We start from the raw sequence: 17,040 nt of genomic DNA, 5'->3' as shown, positions 1-17,040 counted from the left end.
AATTTTGAGTTGTTTTCTTATGTTTGCTGGTAGAATTGACTTTTAAATGATGATTTTGGATGGTAAATATTTAATAACATTCATTTGGATTTGATTATGTTTGATATTTTACATTTAATGTTTGCTTCGGGTTGGTGTGGTGAAAAATTTTGTGTTTCACTCGGGGGCAAATTTTGTTTAACCCTCGTGCTTTGAAACCCTCGCAACGCTCAAGATTCCATTTTTCGAACCACTCGCTACGCTCGTGGTTCAATTTTGGAATCTTTCGCTTACTCGGGTATCAATATTAGCACGAGCGGTTAAACAACAACTTTGCCCCCTTGTAAAACAAATAACTATTATCTAAGGCCTAATGAATCATGAATATGAGGACTAAATCATTTACATGTTGCGTGTCAATTATCTTTTCTAGATGTTATCTTTGAAGAGCATTGCTAAAGATTTCCTTTCCTTAACAAGGGGTGACGTCTATCGATCAATCGAATGAAGTTTAGAAGGTCCATGGCATCAGCGGTGGCGGTTAAGAGTCTCCGGCAAGCTCGGTCGTTACGCTCTCATTAGTTAAGATTGCTCTGAAACTTTATCAAATCAAATCAAAATATACTTTATTCATGTAGGCCTAGCAACAAGCTCTTATGAATTGTAATTAATCTTAATCTAATTATCAGAGCAATTTATTGATGTTAAATATTATTCCATAATAACATTGGATTATTATATATACATATCAAATTTAACGCTAAGAATTTCACCAAAGGATCGTCAAACATTTAAAAAATTGTATAAAAAAAAGTTTAGTACTTATAATAGCATATCTATGGGTATAGCTATGTAGTTAGTTCTGTAATTAGTTTATGTAGCTTCAAATACCATACTTAAAAAAATACAGCGAATGAAAAACTTAAATTCCATAAACAAAACTTGTTTTTGCTCTATTTCGTTTAGAAGGTCTATGTCATATCGGTGGCCGTTAAGGGTCGGTTGCACCAAACCGTATCTCACCGTAAAAGCGTTCGCAAAATTTTATTGAATGGAAAGTTTCATAGAACTCTGCTGCGTGACGTTGAACAGTCTGTTAACTGTGGTTGGTGCAACTGGCCCTAAGAGTCCCCGGCAGGCTCGGTTACGCTCTCATTTTAACTACAAACGTAGTTATACGCTCTTATTTTAACTAAAATCGGTGCAACGTCATAAACACTCTAACAACATAAGTCGCTTCAACTTTTAATTTGTACCACGCTGATTTTATGCACCAATAAAAGCTATAATGGTCATCAATTTATCTATTTTCACTTTAGTGTTTTCTTAACGTCTGGTGTGCAATATGCATCTCAAAGGGAACACGGTTAATGGCGCCGGGAGGGATGGTGGCTATCATCTCACAGGGAACACGGTTAACGGCGACGGGAGGGATGGTGGCTATTATCTCACAGGGAACACGGGTAACGGCGACGGGAGCCATGGTGGCTATCATCTCACAGGGAACACGGGTAACGGCGACGGGAGCCATGGTGGCTATCATCTCAAAGGGAACTCGGTTAACGGCGACGGGAGGGATGGTGGCTATCATCACACAGGGAACGCGGTTAACGGCGACGGGAGGGATGGTGGCTATCATCTTGGACACTTCTTTATGGACTACATGAACAAGTTTCCTGAAGACTGTGTGTGGCAGGTCAGTTCACTTCTTACCAATCGTCTCATACCTTAATGAGACGATTGTTGGCCTAAACTCTAAAGGATGACTCACGCTAGACCGGGCCGTTCGTCCGTCCGTCTGTCTGTTTGTTAGGATATATAAATTTAGAGCAGCGGTTCTCAAACTTTTTTGGTGACGGAACCCTTTCGGCAAGCGAAATATTTGACGGAACCCCAAATAAAAAAATTTCGTTCGTCACTGTGGACCAGATATACCTATAGAAGTGCTGGTTTTTTTCTTATTATTACAATTATTTTCGCGGAACCCCAACAGAGGCTTTACGGAACCCTAGGGTTCCGCGGAACAGACTTTGAGAATGGCTGATTTAGAGCAGTGGTGGTGGTTAAAGGAGTAGAGGGTACTTCCCGTTGACCTAGAATTATGAAAGGCAAGTAATATCAATCGTCTTATACCTACTACAAATACAGGGAAAACCTGAATACTATAAATGAGTAAAAAAATTTTTTTACGGAATCCTCGGCGAGCGAGTCTGACTCGCACTTGGCCGATTTTTTAAATTAAAACTTTTCTAATCTAAACACCTTAGATCGATGCAGCAACAGGTGGATCCGAGACGAAGTCGTCAGTAAAGTCCCGTTCCATATGGCTCCTCTACACGATGGGCCAACGCCGGCTACTCCAAGGGACGCATTCATACGTTAGAGGGAGCAAGTGATATTGCTATCTCATTCTACCGTATGGCTGCGTCCCTTGGAGTGGCCGGCGTTGGCCCATCATGTAGAGGAGCTATGTCTCCGAACGCGGGGCTGCGGCCTGGCGACGTGGCCGTTGTCTCCGGTCGGAACCACCTGGCTGGCGCGCATAAGTTGTCTGGTTGACGTAACTGGTGACCGAAGAGCTGGCGGCTACCTCGCACAACGTATCAGCATTGCGATAGGAAATGCCGCCAGCACCCTTGGTTCAATGCCTCAACGGCCTACTTTAGATTTAAGCTAGTTATTAATTTCTATTGGTAATACCACTGTACATATCTTGTAAATAAATGATGATTTCTAAAAAAGCGAACTATAAAAATCTTAGATCGATGCAGCAACGGGGGAATCCGAGACGAAATCGTCAGTAAAGTCCCGTTCCATACGGCTCGCCATAAGTCTCCGGAACGCGGGGCTGCGGCCTGGCGACGTGGCCGTGGTCTCCGGACGGAACCACCTGGACGTCCACATTCCTTTCTACGCTGCTTATATGAATGGGCTGCCCTTGGCTGGAATCGACCCCGTTTATAAATATGGTAAGGTACTTACTGTTTTACCCTCCTAAGGCGCGGCCATGGCCATACAAATGAAAAACCCAGAAATTTGATCCTAGATACATATATATAGTGCGGGGAATAGAGTTGATTTTGGTTTTGTTTGAAAAGTGAACGAACCAAAACAAATGCGACTCTATTCCAATTGAATATGATTTAAATTTCATCGAACTGAATAAGTAATATATGTATGTATAGGTAGGACCTTGGGCCTTAGGAGGTTAAAAAATTCCCGACCTACGATTGAAAATCGAAAAAGCGTATTATCAAACAGCTAAACAGCTACAATACGATTTTTTAATACCTAATATCTCTCTCTATCTATATCTGTTTTGCCTAAAGGTTGACTGGTAGAGAATGCCTCATGGCATTAAGTCCGCCTTTTGTACTGTAAGGTTTTCTTTTGTGCAATAAAGGTTAAATAAATAAATATTAGGTCACGTTAATTATATAAAATACCAACACTTTTAGAAACAGTCCTGTATTAACACGAAATATTTAGGTAACGAAAATGTCATTGATAATTGTATAATTAGTACATTGCGATACAATACAAGTGCGAATTGTAGGAAATTCGCAGCGAGTGGCGATAATAAATTCAAACACGCCCGAAGGGAGTGTTTTAAATCGACACGAGTTGCGAATTACCTTTTCGTACGTGTATTGTTTTACAGTGTTTTACAGTGCATATGGCCCTTAGATTTGGCCCTTTACTTTCGACATAGGCCCGTATTGTGCTAATTACCGCACTAGGGCTACGCTACTAAAAATGTTTTTTCATGTTTAATTTCCAATTCCGGACCCGGGTATGTCCAAGACCACCGGTGGACGGGCAGCAGCGTCCCTCAAATTCGGTGTACTCGACTGCGATAGCCAACTCGCCTGCCAAGCGTGGCGATTATGGCATTCATCCGCCATAAGGGGGAGGCCTATGTTCAGCAGTGGACGTCTTAATGGTTGAGATGATGATGATGAATTAATTTCCAATTTCGTTTTTATTTTACAGATGAAATTAAATTTCATTTCGAGACGACCAAACCGAAAATTGTATTCTGTGAGGTGGATAACTTCGACGATATGAAGCGAGCCGTGACAGACCTCGAGCTGGACACGAAATTAGTGACCTTTGGGGATGGGGAACACTCGCTAGCTAAGTTCTTAAAAATGTATGATGATCACACGCCGGAACATGCGTTCAAGTAAGATAAGTACATTAAATGTGACGTCCCACGGATAAAGGTACCTTATGGCGGTTGGCGCTTACGCTAATATTAACGCCGCTCCAATATTATTGCGGCGCTATGCGACGTAAGCGCCAGCCGCCATAAGGTAACTTTTGCAGTGGAAAGTCACAAATTACAATGGTAAAAGAGCGGACTGCAAAATTTTGAACCAGCTTGATACAGCGATGAAAATGCACGTTGGTTTCCCATACTTAAAAGTGTGATGCTAAGTCCGAATTTGATACCTAGTCTGCCACAGCGGAACTTGCCGAAAGTACAAAAAAGAAGACCACTTCCGGTGCGAAAAGGGGAGCTGATTATTTAATTTAGGGGTCCCGATGGTCACCTTTGAGGGCGTCTGCCAAGCACGTCCGGCAAGAAAAAATACTGGCAGACTTTTCTTTTCTGTGTCTACGTAAATTTCTAACTGCTGCCATAACTATTATTTCGGTATCAGATGGGAATTGTGTAATGGGGTTTTTAGAATTGTCTCGATGCGTATTAGTTGCCTGTGGAAAGAAAAGTATAGTCAGGGATAAAAGCTTGTACCAAAAATATTTTTTTGTAAAAAAATATTTTTATGTTTTAGAGTGGCGACCTTCGATACAAACAAAGTGTTTGCGTGGCTCGTGAGCACGAGCGGCACCACGGGGCTACCCAAGGTCGCAGCCTTCCACCACCCCACCATCATCAAGATACTTCAACTATACGTGTTACTCAAAGAAAAGTGAGTCACAAACCCCTTTAATCATAAAACTTTACGGGCCTTTAGTTAAATTATGTTTTATCCCTCTCTTATAAATACATAAGTCAAAATGACAGATAAAGACGACGATTCATATGATCTAATTCAGGCCAGTAACGCGTTTATGAATAAGTAACGCCATAAGTGTATCGATGCTCGTATTAATTTGAAGACCGGTCTGGCCTAGTCGGTATAGTGACCCTGCTTATAAAGACGAGGATTCTTTGCCAAGCTTAAAGCCCTAAATAATTGTAGCTTAGTATCCATGGACTCTTTCTATCTCTTTCTTCCTTACTTACACAAACCAGGAAAACATCTTTATACTTTATACCCTTTGGACGGTGACGGAAAACATCGTGAGGAAACCTGCATACATCTGCGAAGAAATTCAAAGGTGTATGTGAAGTCCCCAATCCGCATTGGGCTAGCGTGGGGACTATAGCCCAAGCCCTCTCGCACATGAGAGGAGGCCTGTGCCCAGCAGTGGGACATCTATAGGCTGAGATGATGATGATGACCCTTTGGACAGAAAAAAATACATCTTTTTTATTGACTCACGCGGCAGTAGCTTTTAATTCTACTAATCTCTCCGATTCTTCCCAAAGTCTTCGGGCCAAATTAACATCTTGCGCTTGCTTGCTGGGTGACACTTCTGCACAGTCTTCGAAATATCGTCCACTAGTAGTTGCCAGCTCCGGGGCCACAGCAAGGTAGATCGTCGTCTGCGCTCCTTCCCACGGACTCTTCCAAAACGCCTTTAGGTAAAATAGGAAGTTTGATGCCAGCCAGTTCTCACTTCCAAACCCCGTTGCGACAATTCCAGGATGTAGACTGTTAACTGTAACACCCGTTCCTTTTAACCGCCGTTCTAATTCTACTATCGTTAATATGTTGCACAGCTTTGAAATGCAGTAGACTTTCAGTTCGTTGTAAGTCTTTTCGGTTTCCTTTTCTCCATTGAGATTATCGAAGTCCATAACGCCTCCAACGTGTGCGAGAGAAGATACGTTTATAATGCGACTAGGAGCTGAAGTTTTTAATAGCGGAAGCAGTAAATTGGTCAGTAGAAAAGGTCCAAAATAATTGATCTGCATTTTAAGGAGCAGTCCGTCTTCAGTGCGTTGGAAATCAGCTGCGTAAGAACCCGCATTGCTTATGAGGACGTCGAGGCGTTTTTCGGTTTTGATGATGGCGTCTGCGAAGTGTCTGACCGAGTTTAAGGACGCGAGGTCGAGGTGTCGGTAGTGTACGTTTGGGTTGTCAGTAGCAGCGACAATCCGGTCCCTGGCAGCAATACCGCGCACTTCGCTCCTGCAAGCCAGGATCACCTTCGCCCCCCTCTCCGCCAAATCCTTTGCAGTCTCGTATCCGATGCCAGCATTGCCTCCAGTCACAATAATCGTTTTTCCAACCAAATGTCTGCTGTTCTTGCATATTCCACAACTTAATCTACAGTACACCCATATAACAAATATGATGACTATCGTTATTAAAAACATTGTATAGTGTTTGAAAACTGCTTAGCAACACTAATGTGTGGCGCTGTGGAACCGGAATTAAATGGCTCGTCATTTCCCCCTCCTAACCACTTTAATATCTATTACTAGTAAGTCGCCGACATAGTCTTAATTAGTCTAATGAGAATACCATTAATGAGGTACTAACTGTACGAGTACCTATGTGGGACCTCCATTATTAACCGACTCGAAAAAGGAAGGCTTCAATCGTTTGGTATCTTTTTTATGTGAGTATACTTATCAATATAAGACAAGACAGAAAATAAAGAGTTTTTCTTTTGATTAAATGATTATACTTCACAGTTGTTTCCATTTTGATAAGGTGAGGATCATGGATAGGTACTCGGAGAAAGCAAAGGAACTATTTTACCTACTAGATGAGATGCAACGTTAGCGGTAGAGATACATCTCGACAGTTCGCGCTCAAGAGTATATATCTGCCACCCTTGAATACTTTTCCAAAATTACCTAATATAGATACATTTCAATAGTTCGCGTTTAAAAGTACTATCAGGGAATGGAAGATACTTTTGACGCAGTCTGATACGCTACTTCTGATGCTGACTGTGCCCGTTGACCCATGCTGCTTTGTCTAAAAAGTTGTTTTTATCTTCTAGAGAAGTTCAACCAGCTTTAAACTTGTCGAGCGTGCAGTGGATATCCTCGTACATGGCGTCGCTGGCCATGATCACCGCCAACCACATCAAGGTGCAGTCATCGGCGCCCCACACCATCGAGCACGCTATTGACATCATTAACAAATATCGGGTAAGACTTTTGTTAAAAAGCGCGTCCACGTCATTGATAAGTAGTTTTAAGTTTATAAAATACATATGTATGTTAGTATGTAAGGTATTAGTAATATGGGCCTTGTTGCCTGATTTAAATTACTAAATAAATAAATTAAATTAACTTAGGTGCCAAATTAAAAAAATACCAACTGCCATAATATGTGTTTGTGTTATTTTGAATTGAAAATTACATATACTTATTGTTCGTATTAAGTTATTGATAACAGCATTTAGTAGAAACTACCTATGTTTAAGCTGCAAAAATAATTAAAACTCCAAATTACATACTTACATACATACTTAGGTAGGTACTTTCTTATTTTAGTAGTAGGTATAATTATTATCGCGCGTAGCTTATAAACATGTTTAAACCAATTCCCATCTGTGCCTGGTGGGGACAAATGGGTATACAAGTTACAACTCTCCGTTTCGTATGTAAAAATACTAAGTTCCTATATTTTCAGCCGGCCAAAAGCACAGGAAGCCCGCTATTATTCACAGGCATCGCCCGGCACCCGAAACCCTGCGACATGACGTGCTTCAAGACCATTGTCCTTACTGGCTCCTCTATCAACACAGAGACATTGCAACTACTCAGAGTAAGTTCATCTCTTGACATTTCATACATCATATACCGGGTGTGGCCTGTAATATGAGCAAAAAATTTAACTGGAGGCTGTACTCGTCATACTGATCAACATTTGTTCAGCGACTTTTGAAAATAACTTGTACTTTGATTTTTAATATACTTACTTTAAAAGTTATTCAAAGACGTAATGTATTGCGAATTTCGTTCGTTTGACAAGCAACACAATGACATAGCGTGGCGATGGCGTCCATTGAAGATAATATTTATTTTGTATGAAAAATAGGGAGTCTATATATAATATATAATACTTATCTCTTCTTCTTCTCCGTCGAATTACTCTTGACAGAGCAGTCGTGGTCACGTTGAACGACGAACGATTCTACGCCAGTTGTCCCTGGCAGATGCTTCTCTGGCACATGTGTTAAGTGGGGTGTTGGTAAGGGCTTTTATCTGATCCGTCCAACGCATTGGGGAACGTCCTCTTGACCTACAGCCATTGACCCGTCCCTGGACAACAAGTCTCTCCATGGCCTGCTCTCCACGTCGCGTCACATGTCCGAAGTATCTGAGGATACGCGCTCTGACCGTAGCTGAGAGCCTCTCTTTCACCTTAAGTTCTTCAAGTATGGAGACGTTTGTACGGTGTTGTGTCCAAGATACTCGCAGCATTCGTCTCCAACACCACATTTCGAGTGCGTCGATTCTTTGTCTCTCTCGCTCCTTCACTGTCCATGTCTCAGCACCATACAGTAATATAGGGAATACGAGAGACCGCACTAATTGGACTACATAATACTTATAATACTTCATAATTTTTAAAAGTTGTTGAACAAAAGTGTCTTCGTTTGAGGAGTACAATCTATGTTTTAATTATTTGCTCATGTTACAGGCCACACCCGATAGATAGAACAAGGGTGTCGCTAGCCGATGGACAAAGTTCATATTGTATTGTCGAAGGCCTTATCCTCCCATAGAAAATGGACCAGCAGTAGGAATGCGGTTATTTTTTAGCCACCCTGTATTTGGTTTTGATTTGAAGTATTAAAAAAAATTCAGTCGAAAATGCGGCCGAAAGCAGAGATATGGAACCTGTTCGCACAAACGGAGTGTGTGGGACCTATTTTCCTGCCTTGCCCAAACGGTCCCGCTGGAAATGTGGGGAAAGAAATTGATCTAGTGCAAGTTCAGGTATATTTTATTAACATTTACTTACAGATAATAGTAGTTTATGTGACTGCTACATAATGAAAGGCATTAAAATACGAGTGTGGGTTTATGAAACGAATGAAATGAGTTTCATAATAGTATCACACGAGTGTTTTAATGCCTAATTATGTACAGTTACATACACTGCTTTATCTACACACATATTATAAACTTTGTATGATATATTCACTAACTTCATATTACAGCCGACTTTGCTCTCTGACGGAACTCGCGGATATGAGATGGCGTCTCCGAAGTATATTTATCGCACATTTTACACGAAACTTTTGTTATAGTTCCTTCAAAAACAACAAAACAAATTATTTTTTAATTATAAACTAATTAAAAGATAAACTGTACGTCAAATGGCGACAAATGAAAACTTTTTTCACGCACGTCAGGCATCCGTAGTTTTTTTTTAATTCAGAGACAAACTAGAGTCGGGGTCGATTACCATATCGTCCGATACCAACTTACATGCGAGATTTGTCAATATTGTATGCAATTGTCATTTGATTTCGAATAAAACGTCATCTCAACTGATATTAGAATAGGGGTCAAATCAAATTGCTTTTTTTTTCAGAGATGTTCGAAATTTGAAATGCATTACCAAATCGATTTTGATATAGTAATGAAGCTATTACCACATTTTCACAGATAAGAAATTTGCTGTAACAAAACAGTTTATCGTAATGTGGGCCATTATTTACGAATTTTGAAGGCATCATAGACAGTTTATGGTATGTGTGTAGATAAATTAGCTTAGGTAACGATAAAAACTAAGTGTAATTGTAATTATAAATCTTTTCACATTTTATCATAGGTAATGATTATTATCAATGAAATGGTTGATAAGGTGTATATGAGTAGACCTATTTTATTGTTTGTGATTACATTGCTGATATCTTGTGTTAAATAAATATTAAATATAGGGCGATTACTCTAGTCCAGCGGTCGGCAACCTTTTAGTAGCCGAGGGCCACATAGCGGTTAACGACGTGGACGCGGGCCGCACTTTGTTAATATTTATGACTTTATCAGACATTGTCGTTATTGTATATTGACAAATGTTACATACAAAATATATATATATATATACATAGAAGACATCCACAACTCATGAACAAATATTTGTGATAAACACACAAAATAAATGGACCAGGACTTGCACCCGGGACGTCCTACTTCGAAGGCTACCGACTATTAGGCTAGGTCGTTTAAAAAGTGTAATATCACTCTTATTTATATTTAGGTACTTCCTATTTACTCGTAAAACGTACTTAATGATAAAACCAGAGTCAACATTTTCATTTGCAGTTGGTGGATACAAAAACTGGCGAAGTCATTACGGAGTCAAACAAGATTGGGGAGCTTTGGTCTAAGGGCCCGAGGTTCGCTGTGAGTGCCTACTTGTTATTAACGAATAAAAGTTGTATATACTGACTTGTGTGATGAATCAAAGTCCTTCGTACAATTAATTGCCTTTATTTTACTCTGAGTTCTTACTTCAACCTTTTCGACATTTTTAACTTAACAAGCAGTCAGTCTTTCTACTTAATGTTACCGGTTCTAGCGCCAGAGCGAGAATGCATCTTCCACCCCATGGTAAATTACATTTATACTTTTTCATCATTAGAATTGGCGCGTATGAGAGAATGGTCATTTATTTTTGCGACTACCGACAGATTAATTAACAAATATTCGGGTAAACATAAATCACATTTTTAATGACTACCCACTGAATGCCATAAGGCCATAAGTTTAACATAACTCACCCAAAATAATTATAATTTATTCTTGAAATCTTATGAAATATCACACTTGGATATAGGTAAACTGAAATATAAACAAATTAAAATATTTTCTGTAAATAATTACCTACTATTTGGTAAGTTACTATTCGATTGAGCTCGGGTCAGTGCTCTGGCAATGTTAAATTCGTTTTAGAATAAGTATAAAGAAGAATAGAATATTATAGTAAGAAGACCATTTAATTTCAACTTATGTCGTGTAGGAATACTACAATAACCCTGAAGCGACCGCTCGGGCGATCACACCTGACGGCTGGTACAAGACCGGAGACCTACTATACAGAGATGAAGATGGCTACTACTTCTACGTGGATCGCATGTCTAGTGCCTTCAAAATTAGACGTTACTTTGTAAGTATTATAAATTCCTTAACCTATTAATAGGCTAATCATATTAGATTTTGTCGAAGAATTAATACTTACCCAGCAAGCTGGAAATGGTTTTATTACTTGGTCCTATGCCACAGAATAAATAATAGTACTAGGTACAGTAGAAGACTCACTCTCTAACAAAATGCGTCTGTTACGATCAGCATAGATATGGACGCTAGGTGGCGACAGCGCCACGCGCGGCTTATGGCTTTCCCCAAAATTGGGGTGGAACGGTTGTACTTTTAGCTACCTGTAGCAAAGCGACGAAATCGCGGAGTGAGCCACGCCTGCCTATGCGTGTAACGTGTAATCCGAATTTACGCAATCCCAGGAGAATACGGCCCGCCTGGTGGTAAATGATCACCCATAGGCGGATGCTTGCGATTCCAGGGGCGTTACGTGCGCGTTGCGGACCCTTTAATAATGCCTGTAGCCGTAGCGGCGTTGCAATATTTAAAAAAAATGCACAACACCAAGTAGCTAGTGAGGTATGCATCTCAAATTAGCATATTCTTCAGGTGATGCCCATGGAGGTGGAAACAGTGATCAAAACGCACCCCGACGTGGTGGAGGCGTGCGTGGTCGGCTTGCCGCACGCCGACGACGGTAAACGCGCCGTCGCCGTCGTGCAGCGCCGAGTCGGCGCCGCCGTCACCGAGCAACAGATCAAGGACCTCGTTGCCAGTTAGTAACTAAGTATTGACGTATAATATCTAAGGACGGGCGTTACGGGCACTAAAATGGTACTATTTCAGCGGTGTTACTCACGAATTCCAGCCAATCGTGCAGTCTAACGCAACTAGTTGCGACCAACAGCGCGCGTGATGCAAACTCGATCATCAACCACAATCGCGGTCGTGATGCGAACTCATCAACCAATCGCGCTGTAACGGTGCCACATCGCTGTACTGGCCCCTGTCATGCCTCATTATCATTGCCCGTAAAGCCAGTCACTAGATATCTATGTCAATGTAATTAAATCACTCATAAGCACACTTGCAAGCATATCTTTAAACATGTCATTCTGCTGTTCATATGATAATCGGAAATTTCCATGCAAGTTAGACAAAAATGCTCGTTTGGTGAATTTGATCTATATTTCTATAAAAATCGCTCCGATGCCCGTTACTTTTAAGTAGCTTTTATGTAATAAAGTCGGTGCAGATGGATTGACTTTAAAATTAAATCCACCTCCTTGCTTCGTTCTCCTCAGTGCTGAGGGTCGTGACCTCCTAGTGGAGCACATGATTCTGGATTGCAGATTTCCAGCCTATCCGATCCCTTGCGACTTCTAAGGCATCATGGATCTTCATGGATAGCGATTTGCTAACCTGGTCGGACCATCGCGTTGGACTGCGGCCCCTTCTCTTTCCTTCCACCGAACCTGTGACCATTAGCTTTTCCAGGTTGTCTCCAGTCTTCCTGGCTATGTCTCCGAAGAACTCAAGTAAAATTAAATACCTATCTATATTTTTCTTTTCCAGCTAATCTCTCCGTCAACAAACATCTACACGGTGGAGTCATCTTCGTGGACAGCTTCCCTAGAACAGTCTCCGGCAAAATAATCCGACCAAAAGTTTGCGACATGGTCATACGAGTTCAAAGTGAATTTATCTGTGATGCTCCACGTGCGTCGAATCATCAAATGAAAAACTAATTTTTTGGCATGGCCTAAATGCTATATATTTGGAAATAAAAATTACAGACTACTACATAATGTCTTAATGTTAAATAAGATTATCTAAATTTTTGTGTAAGTAAATCTCAATAAAAAAACCGGCTAGTACGAGTTGGACTCGCGTACGAAGGGTTCCGTACCATTATGCAAAAAAAACGGCAAAAAAAATCACGTTTGTTGCCCGTTTCAAGTTTGTTGGGAGTTGGGAGCCCGATTTAAATATTTATTATATTCTGTTTTTAGTATTTGTTGTTATAGCGGCAACATAAATACATCATCTGTGAAATGTTCACATCTTTATTTTTGGCATCGTAGCTAGGCCCCCAGTCCCGCTGAGTATCGACTACCTAGATTGTTTCTGAAGCCTGCCGGGATCCCTGTTTTTAGGCCTGATTTAAGAATAGGACATATCCTATTCTTTCTTCTAATGGTCATAGGACATATCCTATGACCATTACCACACCACCAGAGACTCCATCGCCTCCATCGGCCATCTCCAACCCGGCTGTAACATTATAATGAACACAGGGTGGCCAAAAAATAAGTGCATTTTCCCGTTGCCTGGGAGGTTTTGGGATTATACTGAGCAACTTTTACTATGGGACCAACCTAAAAATCTCGAAAAAAAATTGGCTGTTTCTTACATTTTGACTGGCATTAATCCATTTCCTATGGGAGGGTATTTTTATTTTCGCGATTTATGGGGTTGGTCCCATAGTAAAAGTTACTCAGTATAATCCCAAAACCTCCCTGGCAACGGGAATGCACTTATTTTTTGGCCAACCTGTATTATTCCAGACACAGTTACATGCTTAAGGAAGAAACCAACAATGAACATATTAAGCTCAACTCGCAGTGACGTCAGAGCGACCAATTTTAAACAAATAAAAAAGTTAACCAACTAGTTTAACGGGCTCATACCATGACGTAAATCACATGAGGAGGAACGTGAGGAGTAAGCAAAGTAAGCATTAGGTACCTCGGCACATTGCAGGCCAATTATAGAAGGGCAATGGGATCACTAACTGCCGTATAAAGTAGGTATACTATACCTAAGTCAAATAGTCAAGGAAGGTAATGTAGAGTTAGGGTTACCAGATACAAATTTAGAATTTCCTGACAAAATTCCTGATTTCCGAATATTTTGCCTGACATTTATATTTTTGACAACGACGACGTGGGGGGATGGCCACCCGATTAAGCCGATAGCCGGCCCTAAAAGTATGTATGTTTGAGTAAAGATTTGTTAATTAATAATTACGAAGTTATTGATAAGTTGAGTGGATCTCATTTATTATTTTTTTACAATGTTTTTGGATGAATTTTAGTAAATAAAAAGGTAATTTATAAAAAAGTGTAGCAATTCAAAAAAATCTTAACATTTTCGTGTTCCGTCCCCATTCCTGACAAAAGGCCAAAATTCCAGACATGTCAGGAAAATTCCTGTCATCTGGTAACCCTATGTAGAGTAGAGTTATAATCACCGTTTGAGGTTGATGTTAGATGTCCTCTAAGTTAAAGTCAGCCGGCTTTTTAATATATGCATTATTAAAATAGAATAATTTCGGTGTGTACAAGTCCGCGATCAGTCTAATTTTAACCTTAGCCGCGAAGCGTTCGCTGTTGCCAGTATGGCCGCTATAATATTTTCACTTCTATTGATGTTCGCGTTCAGCTCCAGTCAATCTGGCTATACACGGAGTTCGGAGCTGGTGCATCCACGAGTGGCCCGCGCCGTTCCGAATGCAACTGCCGTTGCAAGTGCTCGCTCATATCCGGCTCCAAACCGAGCCACTGGCTTAGTCGATTTCGTAAATTTGTTCACCGATGTGCCGATTTCTATAGCGCGGTCCATCAGCGGCGGCGGCAGCGGTATCAACGGCCTCCCGGTCGCCTTCAACGACAACAACCTCGGAGCTTTGGGTGAAAATTTTGTCTCAGATTTCAAGTTTGGCTTGCGAAATAACGAAGATTGCGACCTCCGATGTGACCAGCTCATTGCTAAATATGGATTTCCTGTGGAGACTCACGAAGTTGTAACTGAGGATGGGTATATCTTGAAGATGTTCAGGATACCTAGTGACGGCCCGCCTGTGTTAGTACAGCATGGCCTGAGTGGTAGCGCAGACGATTACGTAGTGGCCGGCTCGGAAAGCGGAATAGCGTATTTGCTAGCAAGGGATGGATATGATGTATGGCTAGCTAACTCACGTGGCTGCAAACATTCCCGCCGACACATCACAATGAAACCTTCCCGTGGTAAATTTTGGGATTTCTCCTGGCACGAAGTAGGTTACTACGACCTTCCGGCTATGATCGACTACGCTCTGAATGTAACCGGTCGCGACACGCTTAAATATATCGGACACTCTCAAGGAACAACAGCATTCTTCGTGTTGGGATCTGAGCGGCCAGAATACATGGATAAAATAGCCTTGGCAGTGGCGATGTCGCCAGTCGCTTTTAATTCTCACATGAGGTCTCCGTTCATACGGCTGTTAGCGCCTACATCTGGATTGTTGTATGCGGCGTCAAGAGCTTTCGGTATTCACGAGGTGGGGCCGGATAACAACTTGGTGAGGCTCGGGCGGTGGCTGGCGTGCGGGACGGGGCCGCTGGCGGAGTTCTTCTGTTCCAACATTATCTTCCTCGTAGCGGGGTTCAACGTCGAACAGCTGAACGTCACGAACCTTCCAGTAATATTCAGTCACATGCCTTCGGGGTCTTCAGCGAAGCAGATGGTTCATTACGCGCAAGAAATTATATCGAAAAAGTTTAGGCAGTTCGATTATGGAGCGGAAGAGAATATGAAGCGATATGGGAGCAGTGAGCCTCCTGAATACGATCTGGGGAAAGTGACAGCTCCAGTGGCGCTGATATACAGCGACGCTGATTGGCTGGTGCACCCGCGCGACGTGGCCAAGACGGAGAGGCTGTTGCCAAACGTCGTCGACTCGTACAAGGTGCCTAGTAAAAACTTTAATCATATGGACTTTATTATAGCGAAGGATGTAAAAAAAATAATTTATAAGAAGCTGAATAAAATATTGTCTGGTTATTAAGATTCAGTAGGTAGCGAGTTCTTGTTTTCAAAACATGGCTGTAAGTAAGTAGGTAAATTAGTCAAAAACATTATAAATTGTTACAACAAGGTGTATTCGTGTTAATTAATTGATTTTGAGTTTAATTATATTTTTATTAAACTTTAATTTAAATAAGCCAGAATTGTAAGATTTACTCAAAAGTCAAATTCATATATAAGACTGTCATAGACTGCATAATGATGATGATGATGATGGTACCTATTGACCGATACCTACTTACATGGTCGTATTTTAAAATCAGCATTAATACAAAGCTTTAATAATTGTATTACGTTACGGAACGCGGCCAGTGTCCAGAGAACAATGCCCCAGGCTAATTTAGGATTAGATTTATGATAATTCCCTAATTGTGCAATTATGTATGACCACAGATTATATAATAGTTGTATGACTTCCGGTTTTGTATAGAAGTCAAGTAAAAAATGTAAAATACTTACGTCTTAGGCCCACCTGCACCATTCCACTAACCCGGGGTTAACCGGTTAAACCTGTAGTTACCATGGTTACCAGTACAATTTGACACTGGGTTGACGGTTAAACCGCTTATTATATTAACCCCTGGTTAGTGGGATGGTACAAGTGGGCCTTAGAAATAATAGTTTTAATAAAATTAAACAATTTTTAAAACGACTCAATGTCTACCTATTTTAATTTGATGTTGTTACGTGCTTGATATAAATAGATATAAACTCGATGACCGTGACAAGGCCGTGATGGCGAGATTATATAAGTACCTACATAATTATACGTCGGTATACAAAACCGGAAAATGCATATGTTGCTTTAACCTTTTCGACGCCGTGTTAAACACAAAAGCTGTCACTCAGACGCCACGTCACCGAAGTGTCAAAACTGAAATTGAACTGTATGCATATGTACGTAGGTCTATGTTGCTCTGTGGTCTGTGACCGATTAATCCGTCTTTGGCGTTGGACTTGCGGTGCGGATATATCGGTCATTGACGTCCAAAAGGTTACGAAAATAAAAGTATTGTAAAAAATGTTGTGTTTTTATTGTTTTATTGATACAAACCGCCGGT

At 40.9% G+C, this 17,040-nt stretch overlaps 3 protein-coding genes across 3 annotated transcripts; 2 read left to right on the top strand and 1 right to left on the bottom strand.

The window, feature by feature from the left end:
- Positions 1-1,316: 1,316 nt before the first annotated feature.
- On the top strand, positions 1,317-12,876 carry LOC134674888 (luciferin 4-monooxygenase-like). Its single transcript, XM_063533043.1, has 11 exons — positions 1,317-1,675; positions 2,741-2,948; positions 3,973-4,165; positions 4,779-4,916; positions 7,069-7,219; positions 7,707-7,841; positions 8,888-9,019; positions 10,355-10,435; positions 11,052-11,198; positions 11,738-11,903; positions 12,704-12,876. The coding sequence occupies exons 1-11, from the start codon at positions 1,325-1,327 to the stop codon at positions 12,874-12,876; spliced, it is 1,875 nt and encodes a 624-aa protein (XP_063389113.1). The 5' UTR covers positions 1,317-1,324.
- LOC134674751 (retinol dehydrogenase 13-like) lies at positions 5,487-6,488 on the bottom strand. Its single transcript, XM_063532883.1, has one exon. The coding sequence runs from the start codon at positions 6,431-6,433 to the stop codon at positions 5,489-5,491; it is 945 nt and encodes a 314-aa protein (XP_063388953.1). The 5' UTR covers positions 6,434-6,488; the 3' UTR covers positions 5,487-5,488.
- A 1,626-nt stretch (positions 12,877-14,502) lies between the features above and the next one.
- LOC134674444 (lipase 3-like) lies at positions 14,503-16,038 on the top strand. Its single transcript, XM_063532518.1, has one exon. It carries the CDS (start codon positions 14,529-14,531, stop codon positions 15,957-15,959), a length of 1,431 nt encoding a protein of 476 aa, XP_063388588.1. The 5' UTR covers positions 14,503-14,528; the 3' UTR covers positions 15,960-16,038.
- The last annotated feature ends 1,002 nt before the right edge of the window (positions 16,039-17,040 follow it).

Source organism: Cydia fagiglandana, chromosome 20 (genome assembly GCF_963556715.1).
Source record: "Cydia fagiglandana chromosome 20, ilCydFagi1.1, whole genome shotgun sequence".
Lineage (NCBI taxonomy): Eukaryota > Metazoa > Arthropoda > Insecta > Lepidoptera > Tortricidae > Cydia > Cydia fagiglandana.
This window is presented reverse-complemented; position numbering and strand designations above follow the sequence as displayed.

Excerpts from the sequence above, each read along its gene's own strand:
- LOC134674751 (XM_063532883.1), bottom strand. The coding sequence starts at position 6,433 with ATGTTTTTAATAACGATAGTCATCATATTTGTTATATGGGTGTACTGT.
- LOC134674444 (XM_063532518.1), top strand. The coding sequence starts at position 14,529 with ATGGCCGCTATAATATTTTCACTTCTATTGATGTTCGCGTTCAGCTCC.
- LOC134674888 (XM_063533043.1), top strand. The coding sequence starts at position 1,325 with ATGCATCTCAAAGGGAACACGGTTAATGGCGCCGGGAGGGATGGTGGC. Across the intron at positions 11,199-11,737 it reads TCAAAATTAGACGTTACTTT|GTGATGCCCATGGAGGTGGA; the intron begins GTAAGTATTATA and ends CATATTCTTCAG. Across the intron at positions 11,904-12,703 it reads GATCAAGGACCTCGTTGCCA|CTAATCTCTCCGTCAACAAA; the intron begins GTTAGTAACTAA and ends TTTCTTTTCCAG.